Raw genomic sequence first — 24,043 nt, forward strand, 5'->3', positions numbered from 1 at the left:
ACGGACCTTTGTTGGCAAAGTAATGTCTCTGCTAAAGCAGATCCAATTAAGACGCCCAAGAACCAAAGAAAGCCGGAACCCTCGGGTAGCCACGCTGTCCGCTGAAAAACCTATCCTCCTCTTCCTCCCACGCTACCCTGTTGCTAGAGCAACTGTGGGCGTCACTAACCTGACGGCGGAAACAGGATCTAAAGAGTACACGTCTCCAGCTCCGGGGCAGATCCGTTGCGCAGGCGCACTAGCTTTCTCTGGCTGTAGTTCTCACGCAGTAGGCGTATTCTGCGTCTGCGCATTACTTGTTTCGCGCTTTGGCCGGCCTATACGCCTGCGCAAAGTGGCAACTCGAGGAGGGCGGAGCTGGGATATTAGCTGTGCGCAGGCGCCAACGCTGTATCCGGTGTGGTGGTCTGGTCAGTTAGGAGTTTGAGGGTAGGCCGGCGGGAAGATTCAGCTTGTAACCGACTGTAGCCATGTCGGCGTCTGTGTTGTCGGTCATCTCGCGGTTTTTAGAAGAGTACTTGAGCGCCACTCCTCAGCGTTTGAAGTTGTTGGACGCGTACCTCCTGTATATACTGCTGACCGGAGCGCTGCAGTTCGGTTATTGTCTCCTCGTGGGGACCTTCCCCTTCAACTCCTTCCTCTCGGGCTTCATCTCTTGTGTGGGGAGCTTCATCCTAGCGGGTAATGATTCTATAAGTGATCTCGATAATAATGTGTTGCTTTGGTGCGTGCTTCTATTTCCACAGTACTCGGTTCTGTATCAGACCGCCGCCTTCTGAAGTTGTGAGCGGAATCTGCATTGCTGTGTTTTTGTGAGTGGGGAAACTGAGGCTCATTCAGGTTGTCGTACCTAACACCAAAAAGTCGCCGAAGAACTGGACTTAAATCAAGAAATACCTTCATTCTGCTCTTCAACCTGGTGATGCACTTCACTTCATATTGGTCCAGGGAAAATTGCATTTCGGCTTTAACTTAAGTTTAACACAGCTTTGAAGTCGGTAAACTTTTAAAATGGAAAACCCAACTTTGAAGCTGTTATTTTACTATCTGGAACTCAGCTTTCATTCTCCTAATTCTAATGTTGGTGTGATTCAATCAGAAGAATTTTATTTTTCCTTATGCCAGGTCTTTGGGTTTGAGGCTGCTGTGGCTTAAAATTGAATTGGCAGACCCCCTAACTTCCTCCCCAATGAGAAGTTGATGGCTTGTAATTGAAGAAAATGCCTGGTGAGAGGGAATAGTGGAGTTCTTGTGGGGGCTTGTGATTTCATAGCTGTTGGATACTAGGTAATTGGGTCTAAGAAATGAAAATTGCTTTAGAAAAAAGGATTCAGTACAATTCATAGTTGCTGTGGAAGGGTATTGGTTGCATTTCTTTTTATTTTTAAATTTTGTTTTTCTAAAACTTATTTTTAACTGGAGGTTAACTGCTTTACAGTGTTGTGTTGGTTTCTGCCGTACAACAGAGTGAATCAACCATAAGGATACCTGTATCCTCTCCCTCTTGAAACTCCCTCCCACTTCCACACCCCCATCCCCCATCTCTAGGTTGTCATATAGCCCTGGGTTGAGCTCCCTGAGGTACGCAGCAGCCTCCCACTAGCTATCTGGTTCACCCATAGTAATCTGTATGTTTCAGTGCTACTCTCTCAATTCATCCCACCCTTTTCTTCTATTGCTGTGTCCACAAGTCTGTTCTGTCTGCCTTTCTGTTCCTGCCCTGCATATAGGTTCATGAGTACCATTTCTCTAGATTCCATATATATGTGTCAATATATGATATTTGTTTTTTTGTTTCTACTGACTTCACTCTGTGTAACAGGCTCTAGGTTCATCCACCTCAGTTCAGCACCCTCAAATTTATTCCTTTTTATGGCTGAGTCTTACTCCTTGGAAGGAAAGTTATGACCAACCTAGACAGCATATTAAAAAGCAGAGATATTACTTTGCCAACAAAGGTCCGTCAAGTCAAGGCTATAGTTTCTCCAGTGGTCATATATGGATGTGAGAGTTGGATTGTGAAGAAAGCTGAGCGCCGAAGAATTGATGCTTTTGAACTGTGGTGCTGGAGAAGACTCTTGTGAGTCCCTTGGACTGCAAGGAGATCCAACCAGTCCATCCTAAAGGAGACCAGTCCTGGGTGTTCATTGGAAGGACTGATGGTAAAGCTGAAACTCCAATACTTTGGCCACCTCATGCGACGAGTTGACTCACTGGAAAAGACTCTGATGCTGAGAGGGATTGGGGGCAGGAGGAGAAGCGGATGACAGGATGAGATGGCTGGATGGAATCACTGACTTGATGCACATGAGTTTGAGTGAACTCTGGGAGTTGGTGATGGACAGGGAGGCCTGGCGTGCTGTGATTCATGGGGTCGCAAAGAGTCAGACACAACTGAGCGACTGAACTGAATACTCCATTGTATGCATGTACAGCTTCTTTATCCATTTATCTGTTGACAGACATCTCGGTTGCTTCCATGTCCTGACTGTTGTAAATAGTACTGCAGTAAGATTTGGAGTACATGTGTCTTTTTGAATTATGGTTTTCTCAGGGTGTATGCCCAGTAGTGGGATTCCTGGGTTATACGGTAGTTTTAGTCCTAGTTTTTAAAAGTAATCTCCATACTGTTCTCCATAGTGGCTGCCTCAGTTTATGTTCCCACCAACAGTGGAAGAGGGTTCTCTCTTCTCCATATCCTCTCCAGCATTTATCATTTGTATAATACATTTTTTGATGGTGGCCATTCTGACCAGTGTGAGGTGGTGATACCTCATTGTTTTGATTTGTTTAGATCATTTCTCTAATAATGAGCCATGTTGAGCATCTTTTCATGTGTTTATTGGCTGGAATTAGAAAAGGCAGAGGAACCACAGATCGAATTGCCAACATCCACTGGATCATTGAAAAAGCAAGAGAGTTCCAGAAAAACATCTGCTTTATTGGCTGCCAAAGCCTCTGACTGTGTGGATCACAATAAACTATAGAAAATTCTGACAGAGATGGGAATACCAGACCACCTCACCTGCCTTTTGAGAAATCTGTATGCAGGTCAGGAAGCAACAGTTAGAACTGGACATGGAACAACAGACTGGTTCCAAATCGGGAAAGGAGTACGTCAAGGCTGTATATTGTCACCCTGCTTATTTAACTTATGTGTAGAGTATATCATGAGAAACGCTGGGCTGGATGAAGCCCAAGCTGAAATCAAGATTGCCGGGAGAAATATCAATAACCTCAGATATGCAGATGACACTACCCTTATGGCAGAAAGTGAAGAAGAACTAAAGAGCCTCATGATGAAAGAGGATAGTGAAAAAGTTGGCTGAAAACTCAACATTCAGAAAACTGAGATCATGCATCTGGTCCCATCACTTCAGGACAAATAGATGGGGAAACAGTGGAAACAGTGACTGACTTTATTTTTGGGGGGGCTCTAAAATCACTGCAGATGGTGATTGCAGCCATGAAATTAAAAGGCGCTTGCTCCTTGGAAGAAAAGTTATGACCAACCTAGACAGCATATTAAAAAGCAGAGATATTACTTTACCAACAAAGGTTCATCTAGTCAAGGCTATCGTTTTTCCAGTGGTCATGTATGGATGTGAGAGTTGGACTATAAAGAAAGCTGAGTGCTGAAGAATTGATGCTTTTGGAGAAGACTCTTGAGAGTCCCTTGGACTGCAAGGAGATCCAACCAGTCCATCCTAAAGGAGACCAGTTCTGGGTGTTCATTGGAGGAACTGATGCTGAGGCTGAAACTCCAATACTTTGGCCACCTCATGTGAAGAGTTGAATAATTGTAAAAGACCCTGATGCTGGGAGGGATTGGAGGGCAGGAGAAGAAGGGGACAAAGAGGATGAGATGGCTGGATGGCATCACTGAGTCGATAGACATGAGTTTGTTGAACTCCGGGGGTTGGTGATGAACAGAGAGGCCTGGCGTGCTGCAGTCAATGGGATCCCAAAGAGTCGGACATGACTGAGCAACTGAACTGAACTGATACGTCTTTGGAGAAATGTTTGTTTAGGTCTTCTGCCCATGTTTTGGTTGCTTGTTTGTCTTTCTTACATTGAGCTGCCTGAGCTGCTTGTATATTTTGGAGATTAATTCTTTGTCAGTTGCTTTCTCCCATTCTGCAGGTTTTGTTTATAGTTTCCTTTGCTGTGCAAGCGTTTTTAAGTTTAATTCGGTCCCATTTGTCTATTTTTGTTTGCATTTCTTTTGACACCTTTGACCTTACTAAATCCACCACTGCCTTGTGTCTGTTTATTGTGCTTGGGTTTCTAACTTCCCCAAATTCTATCTATTGGAAGAGAAGGGAGGATGTCAGTTTGGCTGAGAAAGGGAATTGTAGGCGATTATGTGGAAGGATTAGGTAGTTCTGGGTGCTAGAACTTTGAGGGCCAGGCCAAGGAATTTTATCCTGGAGGAAATAGGAATGCATCTAAGCATTTAAAACATTAAAAAAATTTTTTTAGATTTGAGTGAAAGAGAGACTTAAAATTGGTGTTAATGTGTAGGATAAATTGGAGGGGAAGTTCTCTAATCTGGTTCCCTTAATTTCTTTTTGGTAGTCTGCTCTCTTCCATCCCTTCTGCATGTGTTATTTAGCATATGTTCTTTGGAAATTGACTAGTACATTGTATATCAGTACAGGATCCTGTCACATTTTTTTTTTTTTATAAAACCCTGATGTTATTTGGGCCCAATGAAAATGATCTGTTTTCTTCTATTCCCTCATGACTAGGGAGACTTACCCATGGTTTCAAGAAGGAACCAGAAGTAGAAAATTGCCATTGAGAAATCTTTTTTTTGTGTTTTTGGATCAACAGTTTACAGTGTAGAAGACTTCAATGATAGAATATTTTTCTTCTAGACAGATTTCAGACATCCTCAGCAGCTGACTGTTTATATTGTGGTTAGATATCTCTAGAAGAGGACACCTGTCCCCTTTTCAGAGTAGCATCCCAGTGTTGGCAGCCCTTCTAGTTTTTCCTTTTTTACTCAATTGAAATCCCTCTTTTTACTCCTTTAAATAAAGTGCTATTTAGGAGGGATGTGTGGAAAACATTAAGACTGTCCTTAAAATAAGTCTTTGATCTTGAAATCAGTTTTTAAGTAGTTTCACAGCTTTTGTCTATTCTGTTTTCTAATCTTTATGAAATATTTTTGGAATTAGCAAAGTTTTGTTTCCCCTAGTTTATAGATCCAAAACAGTTTGAATTTGAAAGGCAAGGAGGCCTAATTCAGAGTGTTTTCTTTCTCATGGCAGCTCTTTGGCCGTGAGGACTGGAGTCCAGTGTTTCTTTGGGAATTATCTATTAGATTCCTAGGCCCATAGCTGTTATCAAAGAGATTGGGAGTTTGGCAGCATTATGCCTGACAGTCCTGTTTCTAAATCTCATATCCATTGCTAGCTGTCTTCTGTCACTCAGGTTCTCAATATCTGCCATCTGGACTACTGTAATCTTCCTTATTGATCTCCCAGCCTCTTGTCTCCCTCCAGTCCCTCTTGTGCTATGTTTGCAGGCTTGATTTGACTTGCAGATCTAACTGTTCTACTCCCCACAGAAAATTTGTCTGTATCCAAAGAGAAATTTAAAATATTTTTTAATGGTGTAGAGGCTCTTTGATGATCTGGCTCTGGCCACATTGCGAGCTTCATCTCTTGTCTCCGCCTCCTCTGTACTTTATATTCCAGTATTGTTATGTTACTTATTATTCCCTGGACATGCCAAGGTGTATTAAGCTATTTTGCCTTTGTTTGATTGCCTGGAAAATTCTTTCACTTCTTAGACAGCTCGAGTGCTGCTTCCCTTTGAGCACTGGCTCTTGAGATTTAGGTCTTCCTCCCATGTTCTGTAGGTGTGTAATGCTCTGTTCATCCATCAGTGCTTAATACTGGATGTTCAGTTGTGAACACGCCTCTCAAAAGTTAAGGAATGTTGACCATTTATGTGTCAGGTTTCCTGGCAGGGAACTGAGAATTTAACTATGGAACATGCAGATGTGGTCTCTACTCCCACAGGGTTTATAATCTGGTGGGAGACGCAGGCAAGTACGTGGATATGGTGCTGTGATGGAGAAGTATTGGTGAGAATAGTGGTCCTGTAACACTTCCCTAATGTGTTTGCTTTTCCAAGAGATGCTTCGTCATTTCTCTCTGCACTCTCACCTGTCTTTTCTCTTTTCTTTTATTCTCAGTTGATCTTGCTTTGTTTTTTGCTTTCCCTTTCCCAGCAAGGAATCATAGCAGCTCACCTCCACTTGTTCCCCTGCTCTCTGACTTCCTTCCTGTGATGGTGGGTGATATGTCCCTTTCCTATCAGGCCACCTCCTCCACTTGTGAAGAGCATCTTGGTGCCCCTTGCTCACTCAAGGGCTCAGCTTCTGTAATCATCCCTCCATTCTGTACCATTAATTTCCCTGCAGTGGATCATTCCCATCATACACATATGCTCGAATTAGTCATCCAGTTAAAACATTAATTTGACTCCAGATACCCCTCTAGCTACTGTTGCATTTCTTTTCCATCATCACGGAATTCCTTGAAAAAACAGTCAAGTCGAGTTGTCTGGTTGTTTCTGCTTTCTCACTTTCCATCTGCTCTTAGCCCGTTCCTGGTGGTGGTCCTTCCCCTCCGCTGCAGGGAACCCGCTCTCCATCGTGCCAGATCTAACGGCCACACCTCACCTCGCCCGAGTGCTCAGCAGCAGTTAGCAGTCGACATAGCTGGCTGCTCCCTTCTGAGTGAATGAAGTACTTTCTTCTCAGAACTGTTACAGCATGGCACTCTCCTGGTGGTTCTCTCTTACCTCATTGGTTTTTCTTTCCTACTGTTTGTGCGAGGTGTTTCTCGGTCTGAGGGTGTGGTTTAAGACCCATCCTCTATTTCTTTCCTTAGGTGAATTTAAATAATATCTTTATAACTGCAACTACCACATTAATATTTTCAGTTTTAACGTGTTCCCTGAATTCCAAATTAGTAAGTCCAGTTGCCCACTGGACATCTTCACTTGATGTTTAACACACAACTCCAAATTGAACCTTCCGGCCCAATCATCTTTTTCTTTGCCAGTCAGAATATAGTGTCAACGTTGGTTAAATTGTCGAAGCTAAAAATTTAGGAGGTTTTCTTGATGCCTTGATTTCTCTTATCTCCCACATCCATTACATCAGCAAGCCCTTCTTTTCCAAAACACAGCAAGTATCTCTCCACTTCTGTCCATTTTACTACCATTGCCCAAGCTCTTTGGCTCCTCCGTGACTCTTTTGTTTCTTTAACACTGCAAACTATTCTCTATATTGTAGTTCTACCATCCTTAAAAAATGTAAATCAGATTATTTTACTCATCGGCTCAAAACCTAGAAATATTACTGCATTGCTCTTAGAACTACATCCAGACCCTTTACTGAAGCTTACAAAGCCCCACTGGATTTGGCCCTTGTCACCCTCTTGCCGTTGATTGCTACGGTCTGGTCAGTCTGACATGTTGTACCTAGAGCTTGTCAACGTTGTTCTTGCTGGCTGGAACACTCTGCCCCTAGATCTTTCCATAGTTGGCTCCTATCAAATTTTGGTCTTAAAATAGCACCTTGTTAGATCTTCTGTTACCACCAAATAAGAGATAGCTCCCCAGTCACTCTTCTGTTACCTTGTTTTCTTTATAGCACATATCTCTACCTCATGTTTCCTTATTTGTTTTCTCGTTTACTAGGGTTCTCTTCATTGAAGTGTAAGTTCTTCGGGAGCCAGACTATTGTCTTATTCTCTGCCAAAATCCTAGCACACTGCATGGCACATAGTAGATGCTCAGTAAATATGTTGCTGAATAAATGAACATTTAAGGAGATAAATTAGAACCACTAAAATGGAGCAGGCTGCCTCAGGAGGTAGTACATTTCCATTTTTGGAAGTGCTCAGGGAGGGATTGAGGATATTTGTAGGGGGGATTTTCTTGAACAGAGGGCTTCAATGATGACTCAGACAGTAAAGAATCTACCTGCAATGCAAGAGATGCGGGTTTGATCCCTGGGTTGGGAAGATCCCTTGGAGAAGGGAATGGCAACCCACTCCAGTATTCTTTTTGCCTGGAGAATTCTATGGACTACAAAGTGTTGGGCATGACTGAGAGCTAACACTTCTTGAACAGGTGTTCTTTGCCTTTTTTTTCACCCCCGCATGTGGGGGATATGTTGCCTCTGTGATAACACAGGCTCTGGATGGTTTGTAATTCTCCACCTGGGGATGACTTATCAGATTCCGGAAATGGTTAAGTATATTTTGAAACGATTCCCGGCTGATTCATGCAGCCCTGTTGGCATGCCCATCCCCAGCATCTCTTGGGCATTTTTGTTGGTCTCTATAACATTCAGGGTCCTTTGCATCTCTGCAAGATTCTGACTCTTATGTTGTTATTGCAGTAACTTCGGTTACTGTGATTGTGTAAATGGTAACATCAGTTCATTTCCTTATCCACCTTCATGTGGAGTTTCTCTTTCCTTTTGTCCCCCATCTCAAGCGCTACTCTACTCCCACCTTTCACCCCAGTAAAAAAAAAGGTGAAAAGTGAAGTCGCTCAATCGTGTCCGACTCTTTGTGACCTCATGGACTGTAGCCCACCACGCTCCTCCGTCCATGGGATTTTCCAGGCAAGAGTACTGGAGTGGGTCGCCATTTCCTTCTCCAGAGGATCTACCTGACCGTGGAGTGGGTTGCCATTTCCTTCTAGCCGCTGTTAATTGTGTTTGGTATCTCTTTCTCCAGGTTTTTTCCTACATTCCAAGAAAAATGAGAAAATATATTTACTTTAAGAGAAATAGGAAATAGTATAGAATTTTTGGCTTTTCTTCAATTAATATATTTTAGATGTCTTTATTATCAACCTATTGGGAATTCACCTCATTCTTTTGAATAATTGCATGGGGTTTTATTGCCTGTCTATAGTGTAATCTATTTAAATAATCCCTTGATGTCATTTGGACTGTTTTCACTTTTTTTTCAGCTTTAGGTACATGCTGTTAGAATGTCCTTGTTCTGTAAGATAAATTGTTTAGTTCAAAGGTGGCAACATTTTAAGTGTTAATAGATGTTCCTAGTTGCTCTGGCAAATGGATGAACCAAGCTATGCTTGCCCCAGCAGATTTTAATTGGCCACCCTAGTTTCAGTCAGTGTCCTTCATGTTTTGAAGAGTCCAGGTTCCTGAAAACATCAGGGGTGTTTCCATGTTTAAGCATAATGACAACTCTGTTGCCATAGTGATGGACTCTTGAGAACTAGTCTAGTAGTTTTCTGACCTTTGGGTTAGATCTTAGTTCGTTGCCTTCTCTTGGTTAGTGGTAAAATGGATGCTCAGTTCAGTCACTCAGTTGTGTCCGACTCTTTCTGACCCCATGGACTGCAGCATGCCAGGCCTCCCTGTCTATCACCAACTCCTGGAGTTTATTCAGACTCCTGTCCATTGAGTCGGTGATGCCATCCAACCCTCTCATCCTTTGTCATCTCCTTCTCCTCCTGCCTTCAATCTTTCGCAGCATCAGGGCCTTTTCCAGTGAGTCAGCTCTTCACATCAGGTGGCCAAAGTATTGGAGTTTCAGCTTCAGCATCAGTCCTTCCAATGAATATTCAGGACTGATTTCCTTTAGGAAGGACTGGTTGGATCTCCTTGCAGTCCAAGGGACTCTCAAGAGTCTTCTCCAACACCACAGTTTAAAAGCATCAATTCTTCGGTGCAGCTTTCTTTATAGTCCATCTCTCACATCCGTACACGACTACTGGAAAAACCATAGCCTTGACTAGACTTACCTTTGTTGGCAAAGTAATGTCTTTGCTTTTTAATATGCTGTATAGGTTGGTCATAGCTTTTCTTCCAAGGAGCAAGCGCCTTTTAATTTCATGGCTGCAATCACCATCTGCAGTGATTTTGGAGCCTTGAAAAATAAAGTCAGCCACTGTTTCCACTGTTTCCCCATCTATTTGCCATGAAGTGATGGGACCAGATGCTAGCCTGAAGTAAATTTAAGTTCTGTAATCATTTGTCACAGGTATAAAGATATTTTGGAAAAGTGTGTCCCTAGAACTTTTTTTTATGTCAAATGGTCACTGTGGCTACAGTATCAGGTTGGAATCTTCAAGGGTACAGAAGGTGGCAATGGAGAGTTCTCTGTCAGAGCGTAACTTAGATCTCTTGCCATTTTTGGGAGATCAAAGATTATCTATAACTGTGAGGTCCTCGTGGATACGCATCTCTGCTATCTAATATATATGTTCTGTTGGAAATAATTCACAATTTTATAACTTGGTCTCAGCCTGCCTCCTTTGTTACTACTTCAACTACATCTCAGTCTTAAAATTTTATAAACTTAAGTCAGGAGATAGAGTTCTCAAGATTTTCTGGTTGCATATATATATTTTCTAATTAAGTCTTTGATTTTTAGTTTAACTCTGAGAAGTCACATTGTTCCCTTTAACAAACCGCAGCAGAAAATTAAGCGTACAACTTGATGAACTTTAAAAAATTTACGCTTTTATCTACTACCACATCAAGATATAGAACATTACCAGCACCCTAAAGGTCTCTCCGCATGCTTTCCAAGTCATCTCTCTTGTGAAAGATTAAAAACCACTATCCTGACTTGTATTACTGTAGATTGTTTTTGGCCGGTTTTAAGCTTTGTAGAAGTAGAATCGTAAGAATGTATTTTTTGGCGTCTGGATTGTATTGCTTGTCATGATATTTGTGGAAATCCATGTTGTGAAGTTCTTTCATTGTTATATGGTATCTGTTGTATGCATATGCCATAATTTACCCACTTGACTGTTTTGTTTGTTTGTGGGTTTTTTTTTTTTTGGTGGCTCAACTTGTGAGATCTTAGTTCTCCAATCAGGGAGGGAATCTGGGTCCCTGTCAGTGAAAGTGCTGAGTCCTAACCACTGGACTGCTGGAGAATACCCCCTATTTTACCATTGATAGATATTAGATTGCATCCATTTGGGTGCCACCATCGGTATCATTCCTGTACATGTCTTTTGATGGACTTATGTATCACTTCTGTTGGAATAGAATTATTGGGTCAGAGGGTCTGAGTATGTGCATTAGTCATACATGTTACATACTTGATAATCATTTTTGTGTTTTTCTTCTTGTACAGTTTGTCTGAGAATACAGATCAACCCACAAAACAAGGCGGATTTCCAAGGCATCTCCCCAGAGCGAGCCTTTGCTGATTTTCTCTTTGCCAGCACCATCCTTCACCTTGTTGTCATGAACTTCGTTGGCTGAATCATTGCTGTTTACTTCACTGAGGAGGAGGAGACTAGAAGAATGTAAGTGATGATCTTAGCGCTTATCACATGATGTTGATTTTAGGAATAGAGATTGGAGGGGGTTGGTTTTGATCATGGTTGGCAGAGTTCCCATAGTGCTGATGAGAGGCTTGCAGAATTTTCCATATCTGTCTGCAAAGTTTGCATTAATATCATCATGATTAATCAGTGCTGCTGATCTTGGTCATTGCCTTCTCTTCTCACTATTCTGGAAATCATTAAGATAGCAGAAAATGGAAGTTTGTTTGTAGCTAATACATTAATTTCTGCACCAATAACCCCATGAAAATAACTCTGAGATCTTAGAAGAGACATAAATTGTAGATTTTGGTTTTAGTTTTGCTCTATAATTTTTTTTCTGATATTGATCTCAGATGACTTCAAATGCTGGGCCATTGTTCCCATAGTACCTAGTATAGTGCTTACACCTGATACACATATAGTATATGCTAAGTGAATGATAGCTTCATGATGACAGCTTCTTGCTAATATATGTGCTAAATTGAAATTAATGGGAAAATTGGATTAGCTTGGGAGAACACCTTAATATATAAGATGAGATGCTATTTGGTTCATTTGTCAGTTTTCCTTTTTTTAGCAGTAGAGCTCTTTTTTTCCCTAAGTATCTCAATCAGTTCAGTTCAGTCGCTCAGTCATGTTTGACTCTTTGCGACCCCATGAACCATAGCACGCCAGGTCTCCCTATCCATCACCAACTCCCAGAGTCCACCCAAACCTATGTCCATTGAGTCGGTGATGCCATCCAACCATCTCATCCTCTGTTGTCCGCTTCTTCTCCTGCCCTCAATCTTTCCCAGCATCAGGGTCTTTTCAGATGAGTCAGCTCTTCGCATGAGGTGGCCAAAGTATGGGTTTCAGCTTCAACATCAGTCCTTCCAGTGAGCACCCAGGACTGATCTCCTTTAGGATGGACTGGTTGGATCTCCTTGCAGCCCAAGGGACTCTCAAGAGTCTTCACCAACACCACAGTTCAAAAGCATCAATTCTTCGGCGCTCAGCTTTCTTCACAGTCCAACTCTCACATCCATACGTGACAACTGGAAAAACCATAGCCTTGACTAGATGAACCTCTGTTGACAAAGTAATGTCTCTGCTTTTTAATATGCTGTCTAGGTTGGTCATAGCTTTCCTTCCAAGGAGTAAGTACCTTTTAATTTCATGGCTGCAGTCATCATCTACAGTGATTTTGGAGCCCAAAACATAGACTCTTAATATATAAAATGGCAGAGGAGCCAGGGTTGTTTTGATTGACAGAGTTGAAAAGCCCTCTTTGCTCCGGCTCCCCTCATGTGTAGTATGCCTTCCCCTCCATCCTTCCCTCCTAAGCAGAATCCTAAAGCACTGAGAAGCACTTGACTCTGTATTAATACTTATTTTATATATGAGGAAAGAGAGTTCCAGAACAGTCTACTGGTTTTCCTTGGCCATGTAGCTCAGTGGTAGTAGAGCAGTGTCCTAGTCCAGTGGTGCTCTTCCAGTATCCTACGTTGCCTACTGATGAGTAAATGCCTCTATTCTCTGCCTTTCCCCTGCAGAATTAAATGTTGCTATTACTGGGGTAGAGAAAAGAGAACCTTAGGAAATGTTACCCTCTCTGGGGGAAGAGGCCCAACCTCTTTCTGTTGTCCTTGGAAAGCTGTCATTTTTGTATTACTCAGAAACCTAACACGTGAGTTACAACAGCCATGGGCAAGGTAGATGTATTAATGTGACTGACTATACTTCAGTTTCTGTCCTAAGTCAGTCAGTTACTTGGTGTGTTACATAAAGCCTTTCCATTTTTTATATTGTCTCAAAAGGGGTTCTGTTAGTTCAGGTGAAGTGTCACTTTTGGCAACAGTTAAGTTGACAGAGGTGGTTTATATCAGTGAAAGAGGTTGAGAACCACTTCTTTCTGCTATCCTGCTGCTGCTGCTGCTGCTAAGTCACTTCAGTCGTGTCCGACTGTGTGTGACCCCATAGATGGAAGCCCACCAGGCTCCCCCTTCCCTGGGATTCTCCAGGCAAGAACACTGGAGTGGGTTGCCATTTCCTTCTCCAATGTGTGAAAGTGAAAAGTGAAAGTGAAGTCGCTCAGTCATGTCCGACTCTTAGCGACCCCACAGACTGCAGCCTACCAGGCTCCTCCATCCATGGGATTTTCTAGGCAAGAGTACTGGAGTATCCTAATACGGTTGAATTTTTTGGAGACCTGATCAGGACTTGAATTGTTCTCTCATCTGCCAGTCAATGCCTTGATACTGTGTATACAAAGAAAAGGAAACTATAGTTCCTGCCTTCAAGAAGTGAGCAGTCTAATGGAGAAGCCTCATGCCCACAGCAGTTAGAGCCATGCAAAAGACCTGAACAAAGTGCTGTGGGGGCTGACAGAAGGCGGCTGCCGTGTGATCTGGGAGCAGAGGCCGCAGGAGAGGTGTCTGACCAGTGACAGCTTCTTCAGTGCAGGTGGAAAACTTAGCCAACAACACTGACCTTCACTGACCTGTGAACATCCCGAGTGACCCTTGGGCTCTGATACTAAACTTGCTGGAAAGGTCATAAGTCTTCTGATTGCCTTACTCTAAAAGCAGTGCCTTACTTTAGAGCAATGCCTTATTCTAAAAAGTAAATGCCTTACTTCTTTCTAAATGAGTCTTGGTGGTGTAGGCTTTAACAAGGGGACAGAGCATACAGTCCAAGGATATTCTCTAGGATCAGGGAGATACCAAATCATGAAAAATTATTTCTTAGGGCTGTCATGATTGGAAGAGGACTCTGTTGCAGAGAGCTTAGTATTTCAAAATTATGACAAAAACAGACAAAAAAGCAGGCTCAGCAGAAACTGCATACTGCAGACCATATTAACGACCTAGGGCCACCTGTTCAGCTGGGAATTACGAGTCCGGGGTACAGCATAATCTTCCAATCCCAGATTGCAGTGTTAAATCATTCTATAGAGGGTATATTCATAGAGAATTCTTCTGTGGGGGACTCATCAGGGTTTTTTTTTTCCCAGAGATCTTTCATTTGACATACAGTATGCCGTCCTGCTCTCAATCTTCAAATAGACCTTTTTCTGCTCTTTTTCTGTGTTTCTAATTCAGTTTTATGTGCAGTGTCCTAAAACACTTTTAAAAATGGTTTTTAAGTGAGTTTTCAATATTTATATCAGAGGGTACAACAAAAATTTAATGCTTTCCATATTTGCCAAGTATGTTGGGAGTTGGGTATAAAAAGAATAAACATCTATAGGGTACTGCTCTTTGTGAATTTTGGAGTAGCATTTAAAACCAGCAGCGACTCTGAAAAAGGCAGATCAGAAGAAAATGGCATTGAGTTAAAGAAATGTTTTCAAGGAGAAGTAAGGAAGTTAGCAGATAGTGAATGCTCACATGGACCAGGTTTTAAGTGCTTCTTATTCTGTCTTATTTTATTTTCAGAACAACCCCTTGAGGATAAACTTGCTAATTCCATTTATGAATGGGAAACCGAGATTCAAAGAGCCTTACTGGAAATTTTTTAAGTCTGATAATCCAGTCTGATGTCAAAAAATGTTTTTAATCTCTATTTTTACTTGTGTTACTTGCTCAATCTTGTCTGACTCTTTGCAACTCCACGGACTGTAGCCCGTCAGGCTCCTCTGTCCATAGGGATTCTTCAGGCAAGGGTACTGTTCAGTTCAGTCGCTCAGTCGTGTCCGACTCTCCGCGACCCCATGAACCACAGCACGCCAGGCCTCCCTGTCCATCACCAACTCCCGGAGTACACTCAAACTCATGTCCACAGAGTCGGTGATGCCATCCAGCCATCTCATTCTCGGTCGTCCCCTTCTCCTCCCGCCCCCAACCTTTCCCAGCATCAGAGTCTTTTCCAGTGAGTCAACTCGTCGCATGAGGTGGCCAAAGTATTGCAGTTTCAGCTTTAGCAACTGTAGTGGGTAGCTATTTTCTTCTCCAGGGAATCTTCCTGACACAGGGAAACCTGGGTCTCCCGCACTGCAGACAGATTCTTTACCATCTGAGCCACCAGGGAAGCCCTAAGTTTTGCTTAAAATTGCTTATTATAGGAACTTCCCTGGTGGTCCAGTGGCTAAGATTCTGTGCTCCCAATGAAGGGGGTTGGGTTCGATCCCTGGTCAGAGAATTAGATCCAACATGCCTCAACTAAGAGTTCCTCTACCATAAGTGAAGTTCCTGTACCGCAACTAAAGATCCTGCATGCTGCAATGAAGATTGAAGATCCTGTGTGCTGCAACCAAGACCCGGGACAGTCGATAAATATATATTAAAAAAAAAAATCATTCCTTCTAAAAAAAATTGCTTATTATAAAGTATTTGACAATTGTACAGTAAGAGAAATGTATTTAAAATGTGGCTACAGTTATTTTACCACAATCTTTTCCTTTATTACTTACTTTCTTTGCTTGTATGACAATGTTAAAAATACAAAAAAGTACAGAGAATAATTTAACACCCCCATGTTCATTACTTGCAATGAACAGATTTTGAACAGACACTAAGCTAAAGTTCCTTTGAATCCCTCCAATCCCCATTGTTTCCCTCTGCTGTAAGACTACTGTCTTCTTGAAGTTTACAAATATATAAAAACTACTGTTACACAACCTTATCCACACTTCAGACTTTGTGGCCTCCTGAAAGCATGTCCAGAGATAGCAGAGTGAGAACCCTGTGGTAAGAGTTAGCTGTTCAGTTGGCAACACTGGTGTAGGTGGCTATTCTTGGGGTCAAGAATAGACTTCATAATATTTAAAAAATTATTATAAAAAGGAAAAATGCTCCTAGTGAGCTTCTGAGTTGGGAGAATCCATGCACCTCTAAAGTGATGGTATTTGGCACTTAGGTGGCAGTAAGTCTATTTTGAATGCATCATATTCAGTAGATTTGAATATTTAAAGATTTACATAGCTACAGGTGAATATTTCCTGTTTTGTTTTTCCATGTCTCCTTGTGAAATTCTTTTCAGAAAATGTCAGCCTACCTCAAGTGTTCGGAAGGGAAGAGAGACTTAGCTACATTGGGTCCGAGCTTGGGAAGGGAAGTTCCCGATGACTCGGCCCTGGATCAGAGGGAAGAGTGAACAGGGCTTTGACAAAGGAAGTGTGCTTAGCCTGGGGGAGATAGTTTGCTACCAGCTTGTGCTGAAACCTTGTTAGTGTTATGTTGTTTTTATGGTGGAGGCTGTTCTACAGGTCTTTAAAAATTCATAGTGTTTAATCCTGGCTGAAGCGAGGGTGCTACAAGGCTGGGCAGAACATAACTCTGACTAACGGAACTATATTCCAACAAACAATTGCTATTGGCTTTTTGAATTCATCAGTAAATATCAGTACTATAGTAATTTAGAAAATTACCTCTAAAGGGAATCTTAATGTTATTTTTTAGGCTCTACTGCCACCTAGTGGCTGGTACATTTCATTGCTGAGAATATACTACAAACTCAAAAGAGAAACTGAGTTTAGGGGAAGAGACCACAAATACCTTTGTGATAAAACCTAGTTTCTTTCCAGTCACAGGAGGGCAGCAGAGGTCCAGGTGGGCCTAGATGTTAGGTGGGGGTTGCTTTACATTCCGACCAGAAGTGGGCAGTGTCGAGTGAGGCACAAAAGGGCATGCAACCTTACAGTGACCCTAGGATTTTGTCACATGTGAAGACCAGGTGAACAATGACCCACAGATGTACTTCTTATTTCTTTTCCTTGTCAGTTCAGGAGCTCCCATTTTGGCTTATTCTAGACCTGTTTCTGACTTGATGGACATGAGTTTGAGTAAGCTCCAGGAGTTGGTGATGGACATGTCACAGTCCATGGGGTTGCAAAGAGTCGAACACAACTGAGTGACTGAACTGAACTGAACTGAGACCTGGTTTTGTTCTTCTCCTGGCCGCCAGCTTTGTGTGTGTGTGTGTGTGTGTGTGTGTGTGTGTGTGTGTGTGTGAGGGGTTTGTGTCTATTTCATTTTCTCTGTGACATTTCACCTTATATTGAATTAGCCATCAGATAAGTTCTGAAAAAGGGGAATACTCTAAATTTGTAGAAAACATTTTGAGTTAGCATAGTCCTTTTTTCAACCCCCCTTTTTTTCCTTGGTTGGAGAGTGAGCTTAGTTTTTACCTGTTCTTAAAACCTTGAATCTGCTTATTTTATTTTATTTTTTTACAAAAACCCCTGATAACTGATGACTTTTAATTGGTGATTTTGCTCTATTTTGTATTTGGTTCACTGAAAACTACCAAAAAAAAAAGAGGGACTATCAGGTAGATTTGTGTGTGTGTGTTTTTTTTTTTTTTTAATTTTGTTCTGTCTTTTAAATTTGGCTGAGCTTTGTGTCTTATGGAGTCCTAGTTCCTGACTAGGGATGGAACCTGGGCCCTGGTAGTGAAAGTGCTGAATCCTAACCGCTGGACCGTCAGGGGACTCCTACAGATTTGTATTCATTAAGTCCCTGCCTTATTTTCTCTACCTTTGAAGCTCAGATGATTCCTGCTGCAAGTCATTCTGCCCCCAGGTTGCATAGGAGCCTCTTGGGGCTCTCATGGTCCCCTGTGCCTGCCCCTAATGCTGCACTTAGCATACACTTAGGAAAGCATTCATTTTCCTGTCTCTCCCACTGGACCCTTAAATGCCCAGGGAATGGGGACCTCAGAGCTTAGCTCGGAGCTAACAGTCATAATGCATGTTTGTTGTGTAAATTGTTTTCAACAGCAAGAAATGCTGTATGAAACAGCTGTATCCTTAGTTATGTGGGTGCTCAGAGATGACGAATGTGCTGTAGAAGAACAAAGCCAGGGAAACAACCCACATGAAGGGTGGTAGAGTGGGGCACGAGCATGAGACTAAAAGTCAGAAGACCTGTGTTGTAGACTTTGCTATGCTGTTAACTGGTTGGATGCAGAAATACGCTTGTCACTGAGCCCTCATTTCCCCTATTGTTACAGGGAGGGAATTGGCCTGGTTGGTCATCAGAGTCTCTTGCAGTTGTTGAAGCCTCTGATTAATAGTATTCATGTTTGGGGAGGATCACACTGTGTGGATCCTCAGCTGAGCTTTGCTTTTTTTCCCCTTGCTTTCTTCCTTTAGTTTTTGCTTTTTATACATTACTAGGTTTTCATCATCCATCAGGGTGGTGGAAAGTTAAAAATGCATGATGTTTGTATATAACCTTTTACAAAATTAGACATTTGTTGAATGTTTTGCCATTATCACATTACCAGGTTTGCAGGACTCACACATTCCACGTGCACTTTTATACACATCAACCTGTGTCATCCTCATAGCTCATGCTGGGATCAGTTCAGTTCAGTCGCTCAGTCATGTCCGATTCTTTGCGACCCCATGGACTGCAGCACACCAGGCCTCCCTGTCCATCACCAACTCCCGGAGCTTAAACTCATATCCATCGAGTCAGAGATGCCATCTCATCCTCTGTCGGCCCCTTCTCCTCCTGACTTCAGTCTTTCCCAGCATCAGGGTCTTTTCCAGTGAGTCAGTTCTTCACATCAGGTGGCCAAAGTATTGGAGTTTCAGCTTCAGCATCAGTCCTTCCAATGAATATTCAGGACAGATTTCCTTTAGGATGAACTCGTTGGCTCTCCTTGCAGTCCAAGGGACTCTCAAGAGTCTTCTTCAACACCCCAGTTCAAAAGCATCAATTCTTTGGCACTCAGCACGCTGGGATGGAGGTAGGCAAATAGTAGCAATCCCTTTCTATACATGAGGTAAGGGAACCTTGAAATTTAATTTGATTTGTCCAGGGCCTGGAACTAATAAGTGACTGAGTAGGAACTCGTTAACTGACATTTTTACTCCAAACTTTTATATTCCTTCCTCTCTTTAGTGTTCAAAGGCTTTTGGATGATGAATATATATGTCTTGTTAGAAGGTTTCCTTTAACAGTATTAAAGTTGCTTCTCTTTTTTAAATGGGAGAAACTTAGAGGTAAATGTTTCTGCACAATAAGTCATCTTTAATATGATCTGGAAGAAATGGTGGCGAACGCACGTCAGGAAACCTGACTTTATCTCAAGAGGGTGACCCTGGGCCAGTGCTGTCCAATAGAACTTTGCTTTGGGCAAACTTGAGTCTGCAGCTGCCCAGTATGGTAGCTACTGGTCACATATAGTTGGTTATTAAACATTAGAAATGTGGCTGTGTGACTGAGGCACTATTTTTTTTTTCCTTTTTGGCCACACCCTGCGGCATGTGGACTCTTAGTGCCCTGACCAGGGATTGAACCCACACCCCTTGCACTGGAAATACAGAGTCTTAACCACTGGGCCGCCAGGGACGCCTCAGACGCTGAATTTTTAATTTTATTTAATGTTAACTCAGTTTGAATAGTCACCTGTGGCCAGTGGCTGTGGTGTTGTACAGCACAGCTCTGTCAGACTCTCAGGTGGCAGTTGCCTCATCTGTTAGATGAGAAGACGAGATGCGTTTTGATTCCTGTTTTCTCCAGTTGTAGTGTTGGCTGGGTGAGTGGACTCTAGGCTGAGAGGGCTTTGAAGGAAGCTCGGCGTCTGAGCGTGTCTGCTCAGCGCTGGTGTCTGAGTAGAGGCGGTGCCGAGGAAGCAGACACTCCAGATGGAAACCACCCTGTCCAGCATCGTCGTTCGTGGCTTCACAGAGAAGAATTGTTTTGCATAGTTCTTTGTGTCGTGCCTTGCTTTCTCTTGAGATGCCGGGAACAGGTCGATGGAATGGCGCTGTCTGTCCTGCTTGGGTGGATAGACTGGAGAAGCTGTGCTTACTCTTCTCAGTAGGTGTCTTCCACTGTACATATCTTGTTATCAGGGGAGGAAATTTTATTAGTCAGTTTCCTGAAACCTTTATCCCCTGGTTAACAGTTGAAACCATTCTTCTGAGCTGGTGAATAGTTCAGTTTTGTTGAGCTAATAATTCAAAGACTCCTAGAAGCTCTGCTTTTAGAATACTGTCTGGTAGATATACTTTTGCCTTAAAAGAAAGGAGCAGATCTATGTAAATAGGAATTTTCTGAAAACCAAAGAAGTTTACTCTCATGAATCATTTTCTTGCCTTTTAGATGGACCATCCCAATGTCTTAGATTTAAATGTTTTAATATCATAAGATCTCAAAGCTTGACTTTGCTAATAAATGAGGGTTTCTTTTAGCATTCTCAGTGGGCCAAGGCTCTTCCCTGAAGTGGCCTATGCTCTAGTCCTCTCTCACCTTGGCTGTTAGCACTGATGCGTTGTGTTAGTTCATAGTCTGTTGTCAGAGAGTTTGCTTAAGAAATTTGATGGAGTGAATAGGTGGGTTTCAGTAGATCTGTTTGTTCTTTTTTTGGCACTATGATCATTTTTGCTCCCCAATTTTTGCTCTTTGTTTTACATATTTCTTCTAATGCCACTGATGTAGGAATATTCTGCAATTATGTAGTGTTTCTGTAAGTGCCATTGTTAGTGAAATAACAATCTGGCTAGGAGTCTTAAGATCTTTCCTTTAAGCTCTGATGCTGGAATCTCCAGATTGCCTGAACCAATACACAAAGTAAGGTGGTGCCCTTTCACGTAGGGGGTTGCTCCCTCTTCTGCAAGGTAGTATTTCCTAACATTTCTCAAGTCACGACACAAATGGAAGATGACAGTATTTTAATGGCACACTGCAGGAAAATGGACTGCTTGTGGCTGGGGACATTGGAGTGCCTAGAGCCAAGGGGTCACCCCTGGCCACACTGAGTTGGAGCACACTGTGGGGGTAGCCCTCCCAGAGGGGTGAGAAAGAAAGCCACTTCTCTTGGAGTTATTCTCCACCTCATTCTTGCCAAATGTAGTCTTACCTTTAAATGAAAACCATTCCTTCTCTTTTGGTCCTTTGTTAAACCTGAGGTTGGGGATCTTTTTCTAGGTTTTTCGAATTCTTCTTTCTTTCACTCCTCACCCCTCCCACCCAACAAGAAGTTCAGTTCAGTTCAGTCGCTCAGTCGTGTCCAACTCTTTGCGACCCCATGAATCACAGCACGCCAGGCCCCCCTGTCCATCACCAACTCCCGGAGTTCACTCAAACTCATATCCACAGAGTCGGTGATGCCATCCAGCCATCTCATTCTCCGTCGTCCCCTTCTCCTCCCGCCCCCAACCTTTCCCAGCATCAGAGTCTTTTCCAGTGAGTCGACTTGTCGCATGAGGTGGCCACAGTATTGCAGCTTCAGCTTTAGCATCAGTCCCTCCAATGAACATCCAGGATTGATCTCCTCTAGAATGGACTGGTTGGATCTCCTTGCAGTATAAGGGACTCTCAAGAGTCTTCTCCAACACCACAGTTCAAAAGCATCGATTCTTCGGCGATCAGCTTTCTTCAGAGTCCAACTCTCACATCCATACATGACCACGGGAAAAAACATTGCCTTGACTAGACAGACCTTGGTTGGCAAAGTAATGTCTCTGCTTTTTAATATATTATCAAGGTTGGTCATAACTTTCCTTCCAAGGAGCAAGCGTCTTTTAATTTCATGGCTGCAATCAGCATCTGCAGTGATTTTGGAGCCCAAAAAAATAAAGTCTGACACTGTTTCCACTGTTTTTCCATCTATTTCCCATGAAGTGATGGGACCAGATGCCATGATCTTTGTTTTCTGAATGTTGAGCTTCAAGCCAACCTTTTCACTCTTCTCTTTCACTTTCATCAAGAGGCTTTTGAGTTCCTCTTCACTTTCTGCCATAAGGGTAGTGCCATCTGCATATCTGAGGTTATTGATATTTCTCCCAGCAATCTTGATTCCAGCTTGTGCTTCTTCCAGCCCAGCGTTCCTCATGATGTACTCTGAAGTTAGTGCTTTCTAAATCCAGAAAAGTTCTTTAGGTTAAGTTGCAGCCCTCTCACCGCAAAGAGGGTTTGTGGATCAGGGAGGTCAGGGTGACTTACATGAAGTCACACAGCTGATGAATTGTAGAGCCAGCGTTAGAACCGCGTCTATAGTTCCAAGTCAGTTAGGTCTTGGAATTGAGATTTGAGCATTCGTTTTTATGGATACTTCTGTAAAATGTTCAGTGAAAAATATTTGCTTTATTTTGGTTGTTCTGCTGGTGCTGCTGCTGCTGCTGCTAAGTCGCTTCGGTCGTGTCCGACTCTGTACGACCCCATAGACGATAGCCCACCAGGATCCCCCGTCCCTGAGATTCTCCAGGCAAGAACAGTGGAGTGGGTTGCCATTTCTTTCTCCAATGCATGAAAGTGAAAAGTGAAAGTGAAGTCGCTCAGTTGTGTCCAACTCAGCGACCCCATGGACTGCAGCCTACCCGGCTCCTCCATCCATGGGATTTTCCAGGCAAGAGTACTGGATTGGGTTGCCATTGCCTTCTCCATTTGGTTGTTCTAGCCTGGTTTAAATACTTTCCAGAATTGGGGAACCCTGTAACTGCCTTTGTCTATATGGGTTTAGAATTTAGGTTAAAGGATTTGAGGCCCTGTCTGTAGTGTCACAGGACATTTTAGAAACCGGGAATATCTCTTCTTACCTCTCTGCTTCTTTCTTTCAGGTTCGCTTTTTAATTTCCCCTGGATAAGAGCTCTTTGACATGGCAGTTTGCTGGACACATGGATTTTCTTCAGATTTATGCTTACTACCAACTCCTTGGGGTGCAGGTGGAGAGCCTAGAGAAGTTCCCTGACTTCCGAGCCAGAACAACTTCGTAATAAGCATTTGTTAGCACAGCCTCTGCCTTCCGTGAAGTGTAACCTTTCTGCCTTCCAAATTAAAAAGCTCCATGCCACTCCTTCCTCTGCCTCTGGCTGTGTTTTTTGGTATAAAAATCCTTTTCGTTCAGTCCTTTGTGCAAATTTCTTTAGGAGTTGATAACTTGCAACTGTGAATCTGCCTCCATGTTTTCATTAAGTGTATTTGAAGTTAATGACAAAAGGCAGCTCTGACAACCCTGGGAAAGGAGAGCCCTTTGTCTTTTCTCTGGAGCTGGTAATCCCTTACTAATCCTTCAATTGTTGCAGGTGGTACTGCTCTTATGACACAGTGCATTCCTGGAACTCCATCATTAAGCACTTTGTGAGAAATTGAGCTACGTGTGTGCTTCCCCATTTATATCTGTTTTACTGTGATTTAGGGGTGAAAAGTGAAATACGTATCTCTTAGTGTAAGACGAGTACAAAAAGTGTGGGAGTTGTGTATATGCTCTCCAATACTCTCACTTTGTTCTTACTATTATCTCAGGGGTTCCAGTCCTCATTAGGTAGATGAAGAAATCGAAGCTCCAATTTGTAACTTGATCAGAGTTCATGACATGCTTGGGTGGAACAATAGGTCTGCTGGCTGAAGTCTAGGCATATTTATATGTATTGTGGTGGCAGCCTTATTTCCATCTTGGGGGCTGTATATAGGAAATAAGCCATGTTGAGGATTCCACTGTTTAAATTTAGCTGACTGCTGCCTTGGTATGTTGGGCTCTAGAGGTTCCCCAACTTGGCTGCACATTAGAATTGCTTAGGGAACTTACACTCTCAATGCTCAGGGCACAGCCCAGACCAATTAAATAAAAATCTTTGGGGGTGGCATCTTTACTTTGTACAGCTACCCAGGAGATTCTAACGTGCAGCCAGATTGGAGGAGTACCACTGGATTCTTGTTCCTCAAAATGTAGCCCATTGACCAGCAGTATTGACATCACCTAGGAGTCTGTTTGAAAAGGAGACTACCCAGCCCCACCTCACTCCCTCCTGAAGCA

At 42.7% G+C, this 24,043-nt stretch overlaps 1 protein-coding gene across 2 annotated transcripts; it reads left to right on the forward strand.

Moving 5' to 3' along the window:
* Positions 1-363: 363 nt before the first annotated feature.
* On the forward strand, positions 364-23,086 carry DAD1 (defender against cell death 1). 2 transcript variants are annotated; one of them, XR_016038297.1, is made up of 4 exons: positions 364-681; positions 11,157-11,331; positions 12,150-20,105; positions 22,847-23,086. XR_016038297.1 is itself a non-coding variant. In XM_055436292.2 (3 exons), the coding sequence occupies exons 1-2, from the start codon at positions 471-473 to the stop codon at positions 11,285-11,287; spliced, it is 342 nt and encodes a 113-aa protein (XP_055292267.1). In that variant the 5' UTR covers positions 366-470; the 3' UTR covers positions 11,288-11,331; positions 22,847-23,086. The 2 variants fall into 2 exon arrangements, 1 of the variants encoding a protein (XP_055292267.1); XM_055436292.2 differs by lacking the exon at positions 12,150-20,105 and having other exon boundaries at positions 366-681.
* Positions 23,087-24,043: the final 957 nt, after the last annotated feature.

This window comes from Moschus berezovskii, chromosome 9 (assembly GCF_049115385.1).
Source record: "Moschus berezovskii isolate FMDL1 chromosome 9, NW_MosBer_1.0, whole genome shotgun sequence".
In the NCBI taxonomy this organism is placed as follows: Eukaryota; Metazoa; Chordata; class Mammalia; order Artiodactyla; family Moschidae; genus Moschus; species Moschus berezovskii.